The sequence below is a fragment of the Hippichthys cyanospilos genome, chromosome 12 (assembly GCF_059441005.1).
Source record: "Hippichthys cyanospilos isolate Australia breed blue-spotted pipefish chromosome 12, RoL_Hcya_1.0, whole genome shotgun sequence".
Taxonomy (NCBI): Eukaryota; Metazoa; Chordata; class Actinopteri; order Syngnathiformes; family Syngnathidae; genus Hippichthys; species Hippichthys cyanospilos.
The window spans coordinates 5,777,602-5,796,291 of NC_142380.1; the positions used below are offsets into that span (position 1 = coordinate 5,777,602).

The 18,690-nt window shown below is 41.8% G+C and overlaps 1 protein-coding gene across 2 annotated transcripts; it reads left to right on the plus strand.

Moving 5' to 3' along the window:
- Nucleotides 1-250: 250 nt before the first annotated feature.
- Nucleotides 251-5,299, plus strand: ube2v2 (ubiquitin-conjugating enzyme E2 variant 2). 2 transcript variants are annotated; one of them, XM_088430087.1, is made up of 4 exons: nt 251-410; nt 3,279-3,427; nt 4,324-4,449; nt 4,531-5,299. In XM_088430087.1, the coding sequence occupies exons 1-4, from the start codon at nt 395-397 to the stop codon at nt 4,675-4,677; spliced, it is 438 nt and encodes a 145-aa protein (XP_088286213.1). In that variant the 5' UTR covers nt 251-394; the 3' UTR covers nt 4,678-5,299. The 2 variants fall into 2 exon arrangements, with proteins under 2 accessions (XP_088286213.1, XP_088286212.1); XM_088430086.1 differs by lacking the exon at nt 251-410 and adding an exon at nt 2,126-3,182.
- Nucleotides 5,300-18,690: the final 13,391 nt, after the last annotated feature.

Here is an 18,690-nt window from a genome sequence, read left to right on the forward strand (position 1 = left end):
GAATTTGGCCTCAGTTGGTCAAAAGATTGCTTTAAAATAACAATGGCGTTTTAGATGATGCTAGCGAATATCACGTGACTGAACCCAGACAACAGGTAAACCGCGATTGGACGTTACGAAGCCCCAAGCAACTGTGACGTCATTTCCAATCGACAGCAAATTGCAAAACGTGAATCAAAACGGCTTCATTTTGATGTTTGATTCATTCCATTAGCTCAGAAAATGTCGTGTTTAAGGGCCGGAAGTAACTTTTTTTATTATAGTAAGTACATTGCTTTTGGTCGTACTTAATGGAGCGGAACCCGGAGGAAGAGGGCGTGTCGCCGGTGCCGCTGGCTTCCCCGGCTTGCAGTGACGTCACACTTCTCCGCGCTTCTGGACTGGGCTGAAGAAGATGGCGGCCTCCTCAGGTCTGTGTGCCAAACAAACGAGCGTTTAGTCAGCTTTCAAAAAAGAAGTTTTGCGGGCGAGCCCCAGCTGGCAGTCGGTCCTAGCTGCGCACCGGTTCACGACGCTCACGAGAGAATCGGTAAATGGAAAAAGGCAATGGTGAAAAGCGCCATGCAACGCGACTAGCTAGCGCCTTGCTAACGAGCAGACCGTAGCCGAGGCGTTGTGGCCGGACAGGATGACTCGTCAGCGTCTGGCTTCGGACACGAACCAACGGCGAAGGCGGCGGGTGACGTGTCTTTTTTTTTCCCCCACAAACAAACGTCATCGACGTAAGAACTGCCGCGAGCATATTGCCGGAGCGGTATCCGTCCACGGACCACCGTCTCGACTCGTGTGGCTAATATGTTAGCTTGCCCCGTTATTCGCGGTTCGTTTCATGCTCGTCAGATGACGATTGCGGCGTCTTCTCGCCTGAACATTCCTTTGACATTTTTTTGTCAGCTACTCTTCATCAGGTCTTAATATATGTTTACACGAATGAGATTATGATTAAACTGTGTTACCATCCAAGGTTGCTGGGCATTATCTCAGGAAATAGTCAGAGCCCCCCCGTGCCGTTTTCTGTTAAAAACGTTCCCGTTTCATCGGCGTGAAACGAACCGTATAGAAAGCGTGATCGTGGCACAGCTTCATGTTTAGCATAGTCAGGTGTTCTGTTTCTCATGCGTAAATAACATGGGGCGAAAATAGCATAGCAGCACGCCCAAAATATAACAGCATAATTTCCACGGTCTTTTACGAACACCCCCGGTTCCGTAAATATAAAATAATTACTTTCAAAATTCAGGCCGCATGATGACTAGGTTTGAGTAATTCTATTTTTAAACGACGTAAGTGGGAACACTCACTGCTTACTTGTCTTTCGTCATTCATGAATTTTCCCCTTGCTAGCAGTAAAGTTTTGGCGCCATCTGGTGGCATTTTAACGACAGCGATGAGCTTTATTTAGACAAAAGTAGTCCTTTTCTTCCACGGCGTTATTTGAGTCACCTAGCACACAAAAAAAAAAAGACTAGACAGGATTTTTGAAGTCAGCATGATGAGATCTAGTCATGCATGCTCCTCCATCCATTCTATTTAGTACTTCAGTGTTAATCTACATTCCCAGTAATTGACTTGTGACTTTGGCTAAATTCACGCTGGATTATGCCCACTTCCGAATCTTTGGTAAAATCAGGACACACATAGATACTACACTTTGTTTTCCCTCACACTAAATATTTTCAGATTTCTTTGCCTAGTCGTGTTTCTCTTTTGTTTTTCTCCAAGCTGCTTCCGCTTTTTTTTTGTGTGCAGAATTGTGACGTTTGCCGCTTGATGAATGCGACCTGACCGTTGCGACTGAAGTCGCATGTCAAAAGATCAGATACGGATGGGATTTAGTATCACATACCCAAACGGCCTGTGTAGCATTTGAAAAAATCTGATCTGTGTCGTTCACTCTGCCATTAAAAGATCAGATACAGGTTTTATGGTGACAAAAAAATAGAATTGTGTCACTTCACAGGACATGGTGATGATTAAATTGCACAATTACTCTAAATCTCAGCACGATGACTTTTAATCTCTTCATGATACTTTAAATCTCATCACAATGACTTTAATTGATGATGGCTTTAAATCTTATCATGCTGACTTGAAATCTCATCTGTTTTTTTTCTGGGTGAACCCTAATATGGGTCACATTTGTTTGCAGATTTTAGCTTTGAGCAGAGGAGCTCTGCCTCTGTTGGTTCACTTAATTTTCCAAACGATATGCGGTGATTCCACTAATGCCATAAACATAAAAGATTGACCGTGAAATTGACAAGTTATTAATGCCACGGAAAATTACTGCTGAAGGTTCATAGTTGCCGAAAGCCTTACAGTTACATTCCTCTTTAAATATTATCAAGCATCATTTTGCAAGCATACCATTTATTACCAAATCTGTGGACATAGTATTAAAGTGCCGAAAGCTGTGAGTACCACTAGATGGCAGTAATGCCTAAGGTACGGAATGCATTATCTTGTTTTAGCAAGGAAACTGGAAATAAAGCATTCTTGATTTAATCCGCCCTATAATTTTTTTGCGAAAGTTTAGGGACAATTCAGTTGATCTCCTCGCCCCCTTTGTAAAATGGTGACAAATATGATAATCATTAGCTTGTAAGAGTTGTCACCTTTGCACATCATCATTTGTAACACCCCCTGCAACTGTCAGGCGGCTGCGTTGCGTGGTAAAATTCCTCAGCGAGAATATTTCGTTCCTTGAACGTCCCTTCTTGTGACACTTTGAGTGCTTTGGGACCCTCTTATTAAGTGGGCTGCAAGCGCCACGTCATAGCCATTACCCTGCAGCTTTTGTTGAAAGGAAATCAGCAGTCAAGTATCCTTGTGCTTCCCCGTGGCACAGCTCTTTATGAAAAGCTCTTTTTGAGATGCTCTGGTTGTTGCAAGCAAAAATTGCTATGTGCACACTTCCATGTGCAATTCTTAGCTTGTGGGGAGTCCCGTTTGTTGGGTCTTGGAGAAGTTCAAGCTAAATGAATTGAGGGACATGAAGTGCATCCATGCTTTGGCAACAATGACGAAGATAATAATTTAGAAGAGCTTACTACCTTTCATTCAGAATAAGAGAAATGAAGCGTTGTGACGATTTTGCCATTTTGATTTGGAAAAAGTCAAAGCTTCAATGCCTAATAAAATACACAACAGTGGCATCTGGTGGTCAGCTAGAGTCATAGCAGGTATAATCCTCAGTGATTCACTTGAATTGATTACACAATATTCCAATATAACGGCATACAGTTTCAACTTAAATGTGTCGTTTTTGATTGTGGCAGGAGTTAAGGTCCCCCGCAATTTCCGCTTGTTGGAGGAACTGGAGGATGGCCAGAAAGGTGACGGCGATGGCACGGTCAGCTGGGGCTTGGAGAACGACGACGACATGACTCTCACGCATTGGACCGCCATGATCATCGGGCCAGCCAGAGTAAGAACTGCTCTTTGGATAAAGGTTGCGCCGTATGGCACCTTGATGTTCCAACACTATTGCCGTTCATCTTGTGTCCCTATTCAGTAAATTTTAGTTTCATTCTTATTGAAAAGGTTGTTTTTATGGGGTCTTAGTGTTTGTAGAGATGCCCTCACATGACCGTGTTCCTCTGCTATTTTTTTTAAATATATTTTGTGTAGTTATTAAATACAATATTTCTTTTGTCTTTCTTTACGTCTTACACATAATAGCCTGTAGTTGAGGAAATAAGGACAAGGCCAAATGTTTTAAAAAGCTAACATTAAAAATAATGTTTCAACCCTGAATCACATTCCTCTCCACTTGGCTACATGTTCATCAGAGACACTTCAATACTTAGAATATTTTCTATATGTTAAACGGTGCTCTTGTTGTAGTTCAAGCATGTTTACAATGTGTCTAAAGTGTGTATGTTTGGTAAAACATGTATATATGTTTAGCCTGGGATGCTAACTGAATTGGCAATGTATCGAGGTTTTAGAAGTCACGGTTGTTTAAAACCGTCCAAGTGTGCCAAAACCGGTAAGTTTTTTTTTTTTTTTTTTTTTTTTCCCCTCCTGCATCGTCTGCCTTAACAAGCAGCTGCAGAGTGGAGCTCTTATTTTGTATCCCACATGACTCCTCTTCCACTGCAGCAGTTCCTTTTTTTGGTTTGTCTGCTTCAGTACCACAATAAGTTGGGTACTGCAGCTCACTACCACAGGTAAAGTGTATCAATGAACACACACACACCTGCATACATATAGCATGCAGGGCCTCTTATGGCAAATATTCACCTCGTTGCCTGGAACGCAGTCCCCGCGGGGATAAAAAGTATGCAATGCAAATCCACTTTGACTCACCTGTCTTCACAGACCAATTACGAGAACAGGATATACAGCCTGAAAGTGGAATGTGGACCCAAGTACCCTGAAGCAGCCCCAGCTGTTAGATTTGTTACAAAAATCACCATGAACGGGATAAATAATTCCAACGGGACGGTAAGCGCGCTCCTCTCAGATTTCCTCCGCGGCGTCAGTTCAACCGGGGTCACCTGTCCGCGTTTTGTGTTTGTTTCATAGGTGGACTCGCGTAGCATACCAGTATTAGCCAAATGGCAGAATTCCTACACCATTAAAATTGTCCTTCAAGAGTTACGGCGTCTTATGATGTCCAAAGAAAATATGAAGCTTCCCCAGCCACCAGAAGGACAAAGCTACAGCACTTAATTGCCCTGGATTGTTTTGACCCTCTGTCTTAAAACGCCTACATAGAAATATCATTTCAGCAAGAAAAACAAACAAAAAAAACTAAAACATCGCACATCAACAGTATTGTCCATGCAGAGCAGGATTGGACGCTGGCATTATGGCCTGGCTCTTACAAAAAAAAAAAAAAAAAGTTCCTGTCTTTGGGGACAAATGATGCCAAGATGAGCAGTTAATGAAGTGTTGAAGCGTTCCGCTTTCCCAATGACTGACCACTCATCAACTTGTTCGAACACATGACAAGACCCCCCCCCCCCCCCCCCCTTTTTCACCTTCTACATTAAGATGGCGCCATACACAACTGTGACCCTTGTCATGAGGTGAGAACGTTTTTTTTCTTTTTTTTTTTTTTTGCTTTGTTTTAAAGAAATATATAAATATATATATGTGTATCATGTGTTTGACACAATACCAATGTTTCTGTTCTGGAGATCTTTCTGACTTGTAACAGACGTTGAAGGCTGTTCTGTTCTGTTCTGGGGGAAAAAAAAACATCAACAAACTTACATTGAACTTCTAGCGAAAATGGCAGGTGTATGAAGTTATGATTTTACTGAAATAAAAAAAATCACTGCGACAAACAGTCAGGTTTGTGGCTCTTACTTGCTCCATGATCTCTGTACAAAAGGGAGATTTTGTCTCATTTAAGTTATTGGATTCCCCAAATTGTAGCCATTTAGTACCACACTGGTTCTGAAAGAATGAAGTAATTGTGCGCCCAAGCAATTACCGAATAAATACTCCGTTTGAGAGAGAATATTTTTTTCAAAGGCTTTTCATATGCTTGCTTTCATTCTTCATCTAATTATCAAAAGCGCAATCATTCAATAGCTTTTGCTGCTCGGCCCGCTTGCTTAAGCGCTTTCAAATGATTGTTTTTGTTTTCGACAGGTGCAATCTTGAAGAAATTTTCCTAGTTTGATTCAGCAGCAGTCAAATGGTCATTGATGTTTTCACAGATTCTGCTTGGCATTTAATATCATCCCAGTAAACGTTAATCTCATTGGAGCAGGCAAGCAGAACCGTCTTTTCTCTTGGGCTTACCGGTGTTTTGTTAGATAAATGTATTGTTCAGGAGTGTTTGTGTACTGCTGTTTATGAATGAAGCCATTTGTCACGTGTTAAACACATCCCTGCTGATGTCGCTAGTTTATGTGTAAAACGACAAAACAGCCTTGCCATAAATGTTTTTGTTTAAGGCAACCATACAGTATAAAAAGGTTTAGGGGTGCGGTATCCCTAGCTTGTCAACAAGCATACTTAATGTGCTTTGTTTGTTTCATATTTATGACCAAACAAAATGGAAAACATTAGGCATGTTGTTTGATGTCATATTGTGAGCCACAAGGCCTCTGATCATGTCTCCACCCCTACCACTTTTGCCTGGTCCCTCATGTTTTGCCCTCCCTTGTCATGTGGATTGCATTCCCCTAGAGGGCGCTCATTCTGCACCCAGTGAGCCCAATAGGCAGACCTCGAGTGCACGCTGTCACGCTTAAGCCAAGTGACATGTTTAGCACTTAGGCTGCAGGAGGTCGCTAACCTTATGTGTCTTGCGCTAGCGTCGTGTGAACTTGTTTCCCTTAGCGTGCGTGCATGGGGGTGTCAAATGAGTCAGTGTTTTGCCGCAGAAGATGACCCCCTCCTTCACAAGAAAAAAAAAAAGGCAGGATTTTGATTCAAGTATCTGCATGGTTGCGCTTCGTCTCTTTTCACTTGATTTGTTTAGGCCTCCTCTTCCTCCACTCTTACAGAAAGTCATGAATAAGAAATCTCCGAGTTGCCTCCACTCGAACACCAAAAATAATATGAAAAGAGAGCCTCCCGGGCAGCGCTTTTATTCAGCATGGTCGCTCAAGCCTTTATGTTTTCCAGTTGCCAATCGGTCCTCAAGGCCAGTCGCGCTCGTCTTTTCTTCGAACCTGATACGTGCGCAAAGGCCAGCGGCTTTTGCAGCCGTGCAGATTGAGGCCTCTGCTTTAATTGACGCCGTGCCCCCCCCCCCAAATCTTTGGTGCTTAAAACTGCTACAAGTAGATGTATGCATCCCTCCAATCACAGATGATTAGATGTGTTTGTGCGCAGACTCAGATTCCAAATGGTATACGCCAGTGCTTTGCAATTATTTTTTGCAAAGCCCCCCCTCACTCACTGCGGTGACTATAAATGAGATCATCCATAATTTTTCACTTATTCTCACTAATGTCGCTGGCTTGCTGGAGCTATGAAAATGATATCTGTGTACCTACAATTGTGTCCTTTTAAACATTACCAAAAGAAAAGTCTTAGCAACGTTTAGCCAATGGTAACGTTACTTTTTAAAGGGGATTTATACATGTTACAGCTTATTCTGAATCTGAAAAAAAGTAGCTTAAATTCATCAAAGGGCTTGAAGCTTAAAAAAAAAAAGGTACTTGCGTTATGGGATTCCAGTCTAAGACGATCATCGAAGTCATTGAAAGATTGCAAATGTCAAGTTGGCCACTAGCGCCACCCGGTGGTTTTAAGGTGCCAACACAAAAAAATCTATTATGCCCCATTGGCAAGTTGCCATTGAAAGGGTTAATGCAAAAATCGAGGGAAATGCATTATAAAACATCAGGTTTTCAATATGTCCAAAATTGACAATATTTCCGAATTTGAATGGCAGTAAATGATCCCAACATGGGCTAAAATTCAACACCTATGGGGTGTAGCTCGCAACCTGCACACATCAAAAAGCCTGATTTAGGGTCGACGATTCTCTCAGGGGTTAAAAATAAAACATTTCAATGTTTTGCCTACTAAAAAATGTAAACGCATTTTTATACTTTACATGACAACCTTCTGGTGGACCAGATTAACTCCATTCGTGGAACTGAACAAGCCCGCGGGCCCTATGTTTGACACCCATGTGTTATCCGCTTGATGCTGGCAAAAAAAAATATGTAAATCGATCTGTATTAATGATAATATCTTAAATATTTTAACCCTGTATCTCAATTATATTTTGCAAAGCTGCCTCTTGGAAAGAGGAAAAAAAATCCCTGTCACTCATTACTGACATTTGTTACTATACACTCCATTACTACAAAAGAAAGCATCCCCCAAACAGATGTCTAATTCTCTCTGCCGTTAAGTAAATAAATGGGCTATTTTGTCTTTCTTTACGATATAGCGTCTGTAGGCTTGTACAGGCCGGAGCCGCAGCAGCTCTTTCAGGTCGCGTGCAGCCGACAGACTGTCGGAGGCGGCCCTCTGCTGCCAGACCGCTAACCTTTCACCTTCTGGGGCCAAAAGGTCCACCTTCTTGTTTGCGTTGGTACTGTAAAAAAAAGCCTTCTTTCTTTCTGTTTCCACGCTGGAGAATGTGACCTATTCTTACTTGTTAGGGCCGGAGCACCAGACGGTGTCGAGTTATTGGCGCCCCCTGGGAAGCCTGGAAAAAAAAAAAAAAAGGAATATGAACTCCAGAGACCATTCCAAGGCAATTAGTAAAGCACTGATTGCCTTGGAATTCAATGACCATGTTTATCTGAACAATGCAGAAAAAGTACTAAGGTAATACCCAAAATTGAAAAGAAAGCAATCCAGTTTTTTTTTTTTTTTTTCTGGGCGTTTTTAAGTTTTAACAATCATAGAGAAGGTGGCCCATCTCTTGCCTTTTACCAGGCAATGTCAGCCATTAGTTCTCAACCTTTTTTTTATTGATATACCCCCTACAAAATATCTTTTCAGCCAAATACCCCTTAATCAGTGCAAAGCCTTTTTGAGGAAAAAAAACAAGACTTAAAACATCCCATCGATCTGATTGATTAAACTTTATACACTTTCAAACTTCATTTGCATTGCTCCACAAAAAATAATCAACCTCAAGTGTACTCTTTTTAGATCATAAAAGAAATATGTTATCAAAAAGAAATAACTTCATTATCAATACATTTTTGTCCACAAAAAATATTCAACATAAAGTGCCAGACCTGTTCTCAAAATAAATAAATATTTGTTCACAGAAATACAATAAACATAATGCATTCTGTTTTGGGATTACTGTAGAGATCTTGTCACAAAAATAAATACCTTAATCATTGGTCATTGTCCCCCCAAAAATAACAAAGTGTCAGACCTGTTCTCAAAAAGAAATAATTATAAATAAATATTTGTCCAAAGAAAAATATTCAACATTTGGGACGATAGTAGAAATGTGTTCACAAAAATAAATAATTAACTTGACAGGTAACGAGCGGTGGCACATGACAAGTTGGGTCCAACCATTCTAATATGGTGAGAAAATAACAAAAGTGAATAACCTGCTGAACATAAAATTTGTTTTATGAACGCTGGAATGGATGCTGTCAAAGTTTTTACTTTTTTACTGGTGAATATGATCGGACCCGTTTGTCCCTGCGTTCAGCTTTTATTCTTTGTCTTTGTTATTGTGCACAAGCATTGATTCTTTCCATGGATATCAAGGACAAAGAAAGAAAAAAAAAAACTCAAGAGTAACATTCAGTTACCAGGCAACATGAACTGAAATGCCTTTGACATCCACAAGATGATTCACACATTTTATTTTGTTAAAAGTAACATTAATCTCATGACAAGATTGAGAACACAGCAAACTGATTGCCGACATAAATATAATCATGTAGCAAAATGACGTGAGCAAAACATGAGAGGAGTTATTCAATCAACAACCCTCATGGTGTCAATCAAAATCCTGAGTGAATTTCTAACAGCGTTTGATAGCTCAAATTGCTCTGTCGCATCCGTTTTGATGGCGTCCTTTTTCCTTGTCAAGTCGCTGTCAATCAAATTCCTGTGGGCTGTAAGTGACAGTTATGTGATAGAAAAATGTCCCAACTTTTGTCAAACGGATCCTTCTCAACAGCTGCGGGATACATTACGGGATACATAATAAATACATTTATTTTTTGCAATTTAAGGGGAAGGTTATATTGGGATATACGGGGCACCAAAAAGCAACTAATTTAATGGGAACAGGCCATAGAAATTCAACATACAAGTGACACTGATTATTTTAAGTCAACACTTCTCAAAAAGTGCGAAGGGCCCCCCAGGGGGGCGCAAGGTGATGCCAGGGGCCGCGCGGACGACCCCAGAGAAAAGACTTTGTTTTTGTCACGTGAAGTATGATTGCAATAAAATTTTCATCTTCTTTGTTTGTTTCAGGCACTTTGATGCACTCGGTTATTTTTTTCCGTTTTAGACTAAGTCGTAACCGTACAAACGCTGTAAAAAGTAATCAATATTCATACTGCTTTTTTCGTTTGTTAATGTTAGCTAATAGAACGCCTTTAGGCAGAGGTTTAGGACCTTTTTTCTGGGCCCTTTCAAATAACGGCTCAGATTAGGAGTCTCATACGGAAGTTTAGGATGCGTTAAGCTGTCTGCAACACAAACACTTATGTCAGCGAGGCCACTGAGGACTCTCTTTCATAGTCAGCAGGCGGCCATGAGTGGAATTGACGTCTTGCGACGCGCAGAGCTGTCACACCGTTTCCAAAGAGAACATCTAAAAAGAGAAACGCGGCGGAGCACAATAGCTGGAAAGCAGGGAGCGCGCCGGTGCTTTCCTCTTGTCGTTGGGCCGCTCGGCTTCTTTTGTGTAAGCGCTTCCGTCCTGTGAAAGTCCCCGATGGGCCGGCCGGGCGGTGGATTGTCCACCTGCTAGAGAGCGTGTTGGGGCTGAGGACTGCCGACCCGCTAAAGCCCACTGAACCCCCGCCCCGCTTCCCTCCCCCCACTGGCGCCAGTTCACTCTTTGATTATTTGTCTTAACAGTTCATTTAGCGCCACCGCCGACACGTGCGCCAAAGCTGCCTTCACTTGCTCATGCATCACCAACAAATGGGACCCTAACGTGCCCCCCCCCCCCCCATACACACACACGCCTCCCCCACGCTGATCTTCTCACCTAACTCCCCCATCACCACACTAAGGTTCTCAAACATGGGTCCGTGGACTGGCTGGGGGACCACAAGTCCAAGTTTGGGGTTGTGTAATGTTGCATTATTTCAGGAAATATTATTATTAATATGTCACTAAAATATTCTCCAAACTAATTTCCAATTTAATACATTTTGTTGTAACTTTATTTGCCTCTATAAAGTCTCTCAACTTTTTCCGATAAAGATTTTCCTCTATAAAAAAAAAAGGAATTTTGAAATCTTGTGTAATTCAGAAATACACATTGTAGTTTTGTTAATGGTTTCTGAGATTATGTAGTTGGTCCTTGGAAAAAAAATTATCCTGTGTATGGGGTCAGTGGAACAAAAATTTTTGAGAACCCCCACCCTGGATATTGAGTATTTTCCCTATAATCTATAATCCACATGCTGATTTCTTGCTCTAATCCAGAGGTGTCCAAACTTTTTTTAATTTGAGGGCCGCATATGGGTAAATATATATAGACAATATATAATTATAGAATACAAGGCCCACATTAAAATTCATCAATTTTAATTTAGTAAACACACGAAAACAATCAAGCAACCAATTACACTAGAGCGCCAGAATTGAATATTTTTAAGATTGATTCTTCTTTCTAATATTTCATCAATTATTTGAATAATCTGATGTTTATTTCAATAAAGTGTGATTGTTTTTTTTCTCCTCCAATTAGTGTATTTACCATTTTTTTATGTTTATAATTGTTTAGTGATTTTAATATAATTACTGAAAAAAAACAATTAGTATAAAAAAAAACTTTAAAAATTTCAACAGAGGTGTGAAGACTTTTTATAAACACTGTATGTAAAAGTCACAAGTTAACAACGTTGTAAACTCGAAGTTTCAAGCAAGCTCATCCTCAGATGTAAATAGTTTCTTCCACTCCCCTCTACTCGATTGTATGTTCAGAATGTGAATCAGTGCCTCAATATCACTGCCCTTAATGATCTATAACTGTTTTTATTGCCTACTATTGTCTACTTTATTATTTGCTCTATTATGTGGAATATAAGTGCTCAGGGAAGTGAACAGAATTTCATCTTGTGGCATTACAATGCATATGACAATAAAACTCTTGAATTAAGTTAGTGTGACAACAAAATTTAGGTCAAGTCCACTTGCACATTTTTAAATAGCTTTCTTTTTCGCATATGTTAGGGGCCACTGAAAAATAGATGGCAGCCCCCGGGCTGTAGTGTACTGTGGACACCACTGCTCTAATCTCTTCCACATCTTGCCTGCTTGAGTTATGTGTGGCCAGATCGACCCCGCGTTTGCCTTATTAGGCAACATATCATGACGTTGAGGACCGCAAAATGGGCGCCATCGCTCCTCACAAGAATGTGAAAACAGTATCCTTAAATTGTACCGGCCATATTTCCATCAGGGTCTCAACAACAGTGATGAATCCTGTTCACCTCTACCTTGGCACACCTTCTAATAGTATTTCAATGCATTTACACAGGCCCTGAAGCTAACACTAGGCGGAAAATACACACCGACTGAATGAGAATGAAGCCGATGCTATGTGATAGACAGTTAGAGAAGTTACACACAGGGTGATGCAAACAAACATTGCGACAAGTCACGTGGTTTCCAAAACTAATGCTAGGTGAAACTGACCAAATAGGAATGAGAGGCGTTGCTAGGACGTGGAATGGATTTTCACTTTTCTACCTCAAAGAGCTTTACACTTGACTACTCAATACATTTCGATGCTAAAGCTAATGACACTATGCTGCTAAAGCTAATCCTAGGATGTGAATATTCTCTTATTAGCTATTTAGAGTGTCAAATTCCTACTACAGCTAACATTAGCCACCAAATACCTACAAAGCCACTGTTAGATCACAAGCGTGGCTTAATTAGTCATTAGATGAGAAGGAGTAGTTGACGGTTAAATTACTTCCTATTGCCAGGTGGCAAATATTAGCCAAAAGCCAGAACAAGACTGATGGCTGGTAACGCTCTCAAAAACTATCCGTTAGACAAGTTGCACAGCCGATTGTGATAATGCTGTGGCAAATACTTGATAAGGCTGTTAAAGCTAATGTTTGGTGGCAAAATGCTGACTAGCCAATGCGAACTTGCACGGCTAGTAAAGCCAAAGCGACATAGCACCTGCTCATAAACTAGCTTTTAGATGAGTCGCACAGTCGCTTCAGGTGACACTAACTGCAATATATGTACTAACCTAAGCTTCTACAATGCGGTAAAAACTAACAAATAGTCGGTGAATCTTATGGCTGCAAAATTCTAACAAATCCGTTGAACATGTTCCTACAGATGTCAATCAATCAATCCATCAAATTTTATTTGTATAGCCTTGAGTCACTGAAGTCTCAAAGGGCTTCACAGGTGAAAAGACGTAATGTCGATAGACATCTTTTCGTTACAGATACACAACAGCATCCCTTGCTCAAAGCTCCCCGAAGGCGAAGGAAAAACTCACAAACCCCAATTTGGGGAAAATCAGAAACCTTCAGAAGGGACCACATGTGGGAGTATCCCCCTTCCAGGCTCAACAGGTGGAAGTGGATGCTGCGTGTACCAAATACAGACTTGAGATGAGTCAGATGGCTCCTCATGCTAACGTTAGCTGGAAAGATCTTACCAACTAGTTATGAGACGGGGGTTTATCTGACGATGATGGCAATACTTGGCATCTCACCATTGGTTTAGCCACGCAGGCGCTGGCTAACGCATGGTAACAAATACTCAAAGGAGGAACTGAAGATGTCTTAGTGCTGCCTATAAAAAGGCAGCAAATTCTTGCTAACAAGGAAGCGTGCGCATCAAACAGCTGCTAAAGCTAACGTTAGATGTCACGTTTAATTGTGGTTAGCAGAACATTGTTTTTGTGGGATAGAAACATTCAAAGTACACCGAGATGCAAGTCACATCGGGCCCGACGAAGATGGGTCTGCGGCGACGGGCTGCGGTTGCGGCAGGTTTTTTTTTTTTTTCCACGTGGCCACTTGAAAACATGTCCAGGCGACCGCTGGAGACAACGTCCCGGTTTATTGTGCAGACGAGCGAGGAGCCGCGTCCAAATATTTCCACGGCTCCTGCGGCCTCGCGCTGGCATAGCGGCGCGGTGAGCTCATGCGTGCGCCGCCGCCGCCGCCGCTCCGTCTTGTGATGGCTCAGCATTTTTTCGTCTCTCCGCTCGCCGCTGCCGCCAAGTATCAGTGTCGCAGTCCTGCTTTTGAGGTCTGAGGTTTTTAATAAAGGGCCATTATGTGTCAGTCTGGCCAAGTGTTGAAAAAATGCAGGTTGCGTTTTGCAGTTTGACTTCATATCCGGAGCGTTTAATTCCGCTTCTTGGCCAGACGGCTTGACGATAGCGCCATCCATCTACTGAGATACGCATCCTCTAAAGAGAGGCTTAAGTGTGCGAGACGCTAATGGAAAAAGTCAGTCTACGTCGTAAACAAAATGTCTGGAAGCACATTTCCTTCCACTGACGGCTTTGCTGCGGTGCCCTTTGTAATTGTACGTACTCTTTTGGATTGCTGTGTACGTAAACGGGGAAGAGATAACCGTTAGCAAGATTACAATAAAATTATCATTTGTCATCAACGGCTCATTACGCAGCCATTGGGCGTGTCTATTTTAGCTGCCGGAGCTAGCATGACGTGGCAAATACTCGCTAAATGGCTTGAATGTAGCCAGAGTTGCAACGAAAATGTGTCGTTTTTGGCTATGTGATGACTTAGGCATGTTTTTTGACGCTGGTGTGAGAAACGTCAATGCGACCATGGCAACAAGTAATTACGAACACGTTGGCGATCGGTTGCGAACCCAGATGAGCAACAGAGGAAACTCGAAATTGGCTGCGTTCATCAGCGTTTGCTTAGAAATGGGACGGGGCCTTAATTTCAGCTGACTACGAGCAAGAGAAGCTGCAGTAGGTTTGCAACTGAATAAACCTAACAGAATAGTCCTAGAGGGCGGGGTATCATGGAAATCCAACTTTTTGGACTCGCCACCATGTCGCCCAGATGCTATATAGGGCGCGGGGATGACAAAGTCAGTGGTCAAGAGGGACGGAAGGAGATGGACTTCTCAGGGGAACACTGTCTTCTTCTTTGTGGATTCCCTCCTCTTCCTTCCTCGCATTGTCCTACATCCTCTTCTCTTTCGCTGCCACAATAGCGGGCAGCAGTGTCGGGCACCAATGGGGCAACTGTGGAGGAAGGGACCCCGGTGCTCAGACCAACAGGAAGTTGCATACATCTCATTCAAGCAGAACAAAAGAAAGAAGAAGCTTGAATGGCCTGCTTAGTGCCACGCCTTTGGACCCAAGTGTGATAAACAAGCATGGACACAGAAAATATAGTGTTGCTCGTTTTACTTATGCTGTTCAAGCCATTGTTTCTGAAATATTGAGAGTATTCGAACACTGGGTTGTTGCTAATGCTAATGCTAGGTGGTAAAAGAGTGTGATGGCAACTGAAGCTAGTTCCAGGTGGAAAATTCTTTTTTACAAGCTTTCAAATGTGGCAATTCCAAAATGAGGCATGAGGTGAATCTGGTGGTTGCTAATGTTAGGTGTTAAATATTTGTAAACTTGGGGGCCTTCAAAAGAGTGACATGGTGCTACGGGGCACATGATAACTAGCCGGAAGAGCTGCACGCATGCTAAAGCTAATGCTAGGCATCCGCTACTTATGTTATTTGTATTTCTTCATTGTCTTTCTTGGTTTAACTTTTTCACTGCCGTTTTCACTGTCACTTATTGCATGACTGATTTTAGCCCAGCACTTTGTACGCAGCAATGGCTGTTTTAAAGTGCTACAGTAAAAAAAAATTTGAGCCAAGCCAGATTGTAAATTTTTGCTAAGCATCTGTTGGATGGCTCACGTGGTTGTTTTAAAGCCAACACCAGTGCTGCAAAGTAGTCATTGGAAGAGTGACACTGCTCCCGAATCCTACACGCTACTCGCTAACTCGCTGTTCAATGAGCAACACAGCTGACAAAGCTAATGATAGGTGCTAAATAGCTACTTCCTATTGAGGCATTCGATGTGTGACTTGCACAGCTGCTAGCGCTAATACTAGATTTAAAAAAAAAATGTACACGAGCTAGAAATTACTGTAAGATAATGTTCATTCATATGATAACTTAAAATTACATGATACATAGCATTATACTCCCAGTGGTAACTTGTTGCTGCTACTCATGTTTGCAAAAACAACAAACCCTGAATTATAAAATAATAAATGGGCAACGTTAGTCATTTGTCATCATATTTTAAATACACACCAAAAAAACACTTTTACAACTAATAATCCTCCTTACACCCCCTCTGGCTTTGGCAAAGGAGCCAAATGTCAGCATTTTTCCACACCATTCTTCTTTCTAATAATAATAATAATAATATAATAAAAGACCTGATGGCTGCACTCAGTGAGTGGGATTAGGCTGGTCATGCCATATAAGAAAATAAACGGCGGCCAAAACGGGCAATTAAGTGGATCCCAGAATGAGAGGCTCCAGCAGGACGCAACGATACTTTATGAGCCATTTCCTCTGCCTAACGCCAGCAGAAGGAATGCTCACTTTTCCGCCGCACACACTCACACGTATATACACACACACACGTACAGACTTTAGTTTTGTTTAGTGTTGCAACATTTATGTGAAGTAATTAAAAACATCCACTGGTAATTTAATAGTTCTCACCAAGCAGAGACATGAAGTCTGCGCTCTCCCTACCCCCTCCTCTCTCAGTGCTTCTCCCATTGCTATATAAATAACCTGGAATGTTGCAAGTACACAGATGATTTTGGCCAGAATGCTGCGTTTTTTGCAACAAGTCCTGTTCTGTGTCACTTTGACCCTCTCGCGAGCTTGCCGACTCGCAAGCTGCTCAATCGCTAGTGCGGCGCTCCCGCCGAGGTCACTGGAAACTAAAAGTCGTATTTTCAGGAATATCATAAGCGTCGTACAGATGTCCTCGCTCGACCTCATTTTAACCGGCGGCGAAGGCTGAATGCAGCCATTTTTTTCTTCCTTTGTGGGGCTAAGGCTTCTTATTTATATTTTGCAAAGCCCCCCAAGAAAAAACCTTTGCGCCCTCACCACACACTCACCAGGCCGACCAAAAATATGATTCTTATGTAGCTATCAAAATTGTATACCTAAACTGTGTCCTTTTTAATAACAAAAGAAAAGAGGCTATATTAATCAACTTTCAACAACAGTTAACTACTTTTTACACTGTTTCTATAGATTACAGGTTAGTCTAAATCTCAAAAATATAACCAAGTGCATCAAAGTGCCTGTAAATTGAAAATAAATATATATATATATATATATATATATATATATATATATATACACACTCACACACATCCCCAACCTGATTTTATTGCTATTGTACTTCACATGGCAAAAAAAAAAACATCGGCCCACTATTTCAGAAAGACCGGTAATAAAAAATGAAGTTAAGCGCCTTATGTTCTTATTGGTTTATAGATGCCAACTCTGAAGCGAGCAAAAACCAAGAATATAAGGAAAAAGTTATCTGTTTATGGCAGCCCGATCATTTGAAGGAGGATGAATGACGAATTACGACGCGTACATCGCCCTACATTAGCCTTTTGGTGAAGAACGTTCTCTGCGAAAAGCCCATAGAAGCCTCCCAGCGTGAATTCATTTTTATTCTCTTCCTGCTGCCTTCAAGAGGGGAAAATAAATCAAAGAATTTGGAAAGAAAAAAAGTCATCGCCAGCCCACCGGTGACATCAACGCGGCGGCAAGCGCGCCGGCTCTTTAATACTCTCCGTTTCCCATGCAGCCCGCAAGTAGAGCGAGGTCGCCTGGCGCCACAGTCGTCATGCGCGTCCATCACTGGCAAACGACGCTGACTGTTTTTCTTTCTTTGTTTTCCTTTGCAGGATGAGCTCAGCTCCTCCTCTGGCGCTAAGCGTTTATACTACCGACATCCGAACGCTTTATCTTGGCCGCGTTGCTTCAATAGCTCCCAGTAGGCCCGTTCTTTTGGAGGACGGCGCTTGCACATGTGCTTTGTGTTAGCGCTCCCAACGAGACGCGCTCAACCTTCAGCCGTTGATTATGTTCTGCCATTGACCCGAGGAGCCCGGAGACTCCAAAAGTTCGCGTTGTTTGGTGACAACTAGATCAAGGCGGCTGGGCCTCACGGCTGTTAGCTTACGCCGGGAAATGGCTAAACCATGCTAATGTGTTTGTCTGTGGGAAGTAGCTAGCTAGCGAGACTTACAAGCTGCGGTTTATCATCTGTGTGTCGTTCACTGGAAAGACAGAAAAATGACACAAAAGTGAATTTTTGCTCAAGGGCGTCAACAATGATAGTGACCACAACAAACCTGTTGTGTCTGTTTACCTACAATGGGGAATGGCTCAACCATGCTAACGTGTTAATCTCTGGAAAATGGCTAGCTGGCCGCGCTTAAGTGAATGTTTGGTTAATGTTGTGAACCAGTGATAGCAAAAAAAAAATCACTTAACCCTTATGCAGTAATTTGTCTAATCCTTTTTTCTTCACATCAAAGGAAAGGCATTAAAAGAAGACAGTAGGGAGCTGAAATTTCACCTACATGGTGTCAACGTGTCAAAGTTAAACATGGCGCGACCACTCATTTATCACAGTACTAGGTGTGTGCCATCCGTTGGTTAAAATACCGTGAGAATGATATGACCCAAAAATGTCCAAAATACTACATGAGGATTAAAAATGTAATAGCTTAGCTCACAAGTTTTGCGACAGGAAATAACCTCTTTACTTCCTACATTCTTCCTAAGGCATGCAGAGGTCGTCTTTTCCAAATTCATGTTTTTGCTCAAGATATTTGTTTGTAGTTTAGACAAAGCCATCTCCCTGCATCATGTCATTCTTAATCGTATTCTTATTTTTCCTCAGATCAGGTTTTGAGTTTTTTCTTACCGTTCTGGGAGCTTGGATGCCTTTGTGAATTTGTGATGTTCTCTCTGATCCGTTCACTCGTGAAGCCCTTTGAGACGCCGTTGTGTTA

What these genes read in the sequence shown, in the direction of transcription:
- ube2v2 (XM_088430086.1), top strand. Translation starts at nt 3,128, where the DNA reads ATGCCTAATAAAATACACAACAGTGGCATCTGGTGGTCAGCTAGAGTC. An exon ending in GTCAGCTAGAGTCATAGCAG is followed by an intron (nt 3,183 to 3,278) that starts GTATAATCCTCA and finishes TGATTGTGGCAG; the next exon opens with GAGTTAAGGTCCCCCGCAAT. An exon ending in TAAATAATTCCAACGGGACG is followed by an intron (nt 4,450 to 4,530) that starts GTAAGCGCGCTC and finishes TTTGTTTCATAG; the next exon opens with GTGGACTCGCGTAGCATACC.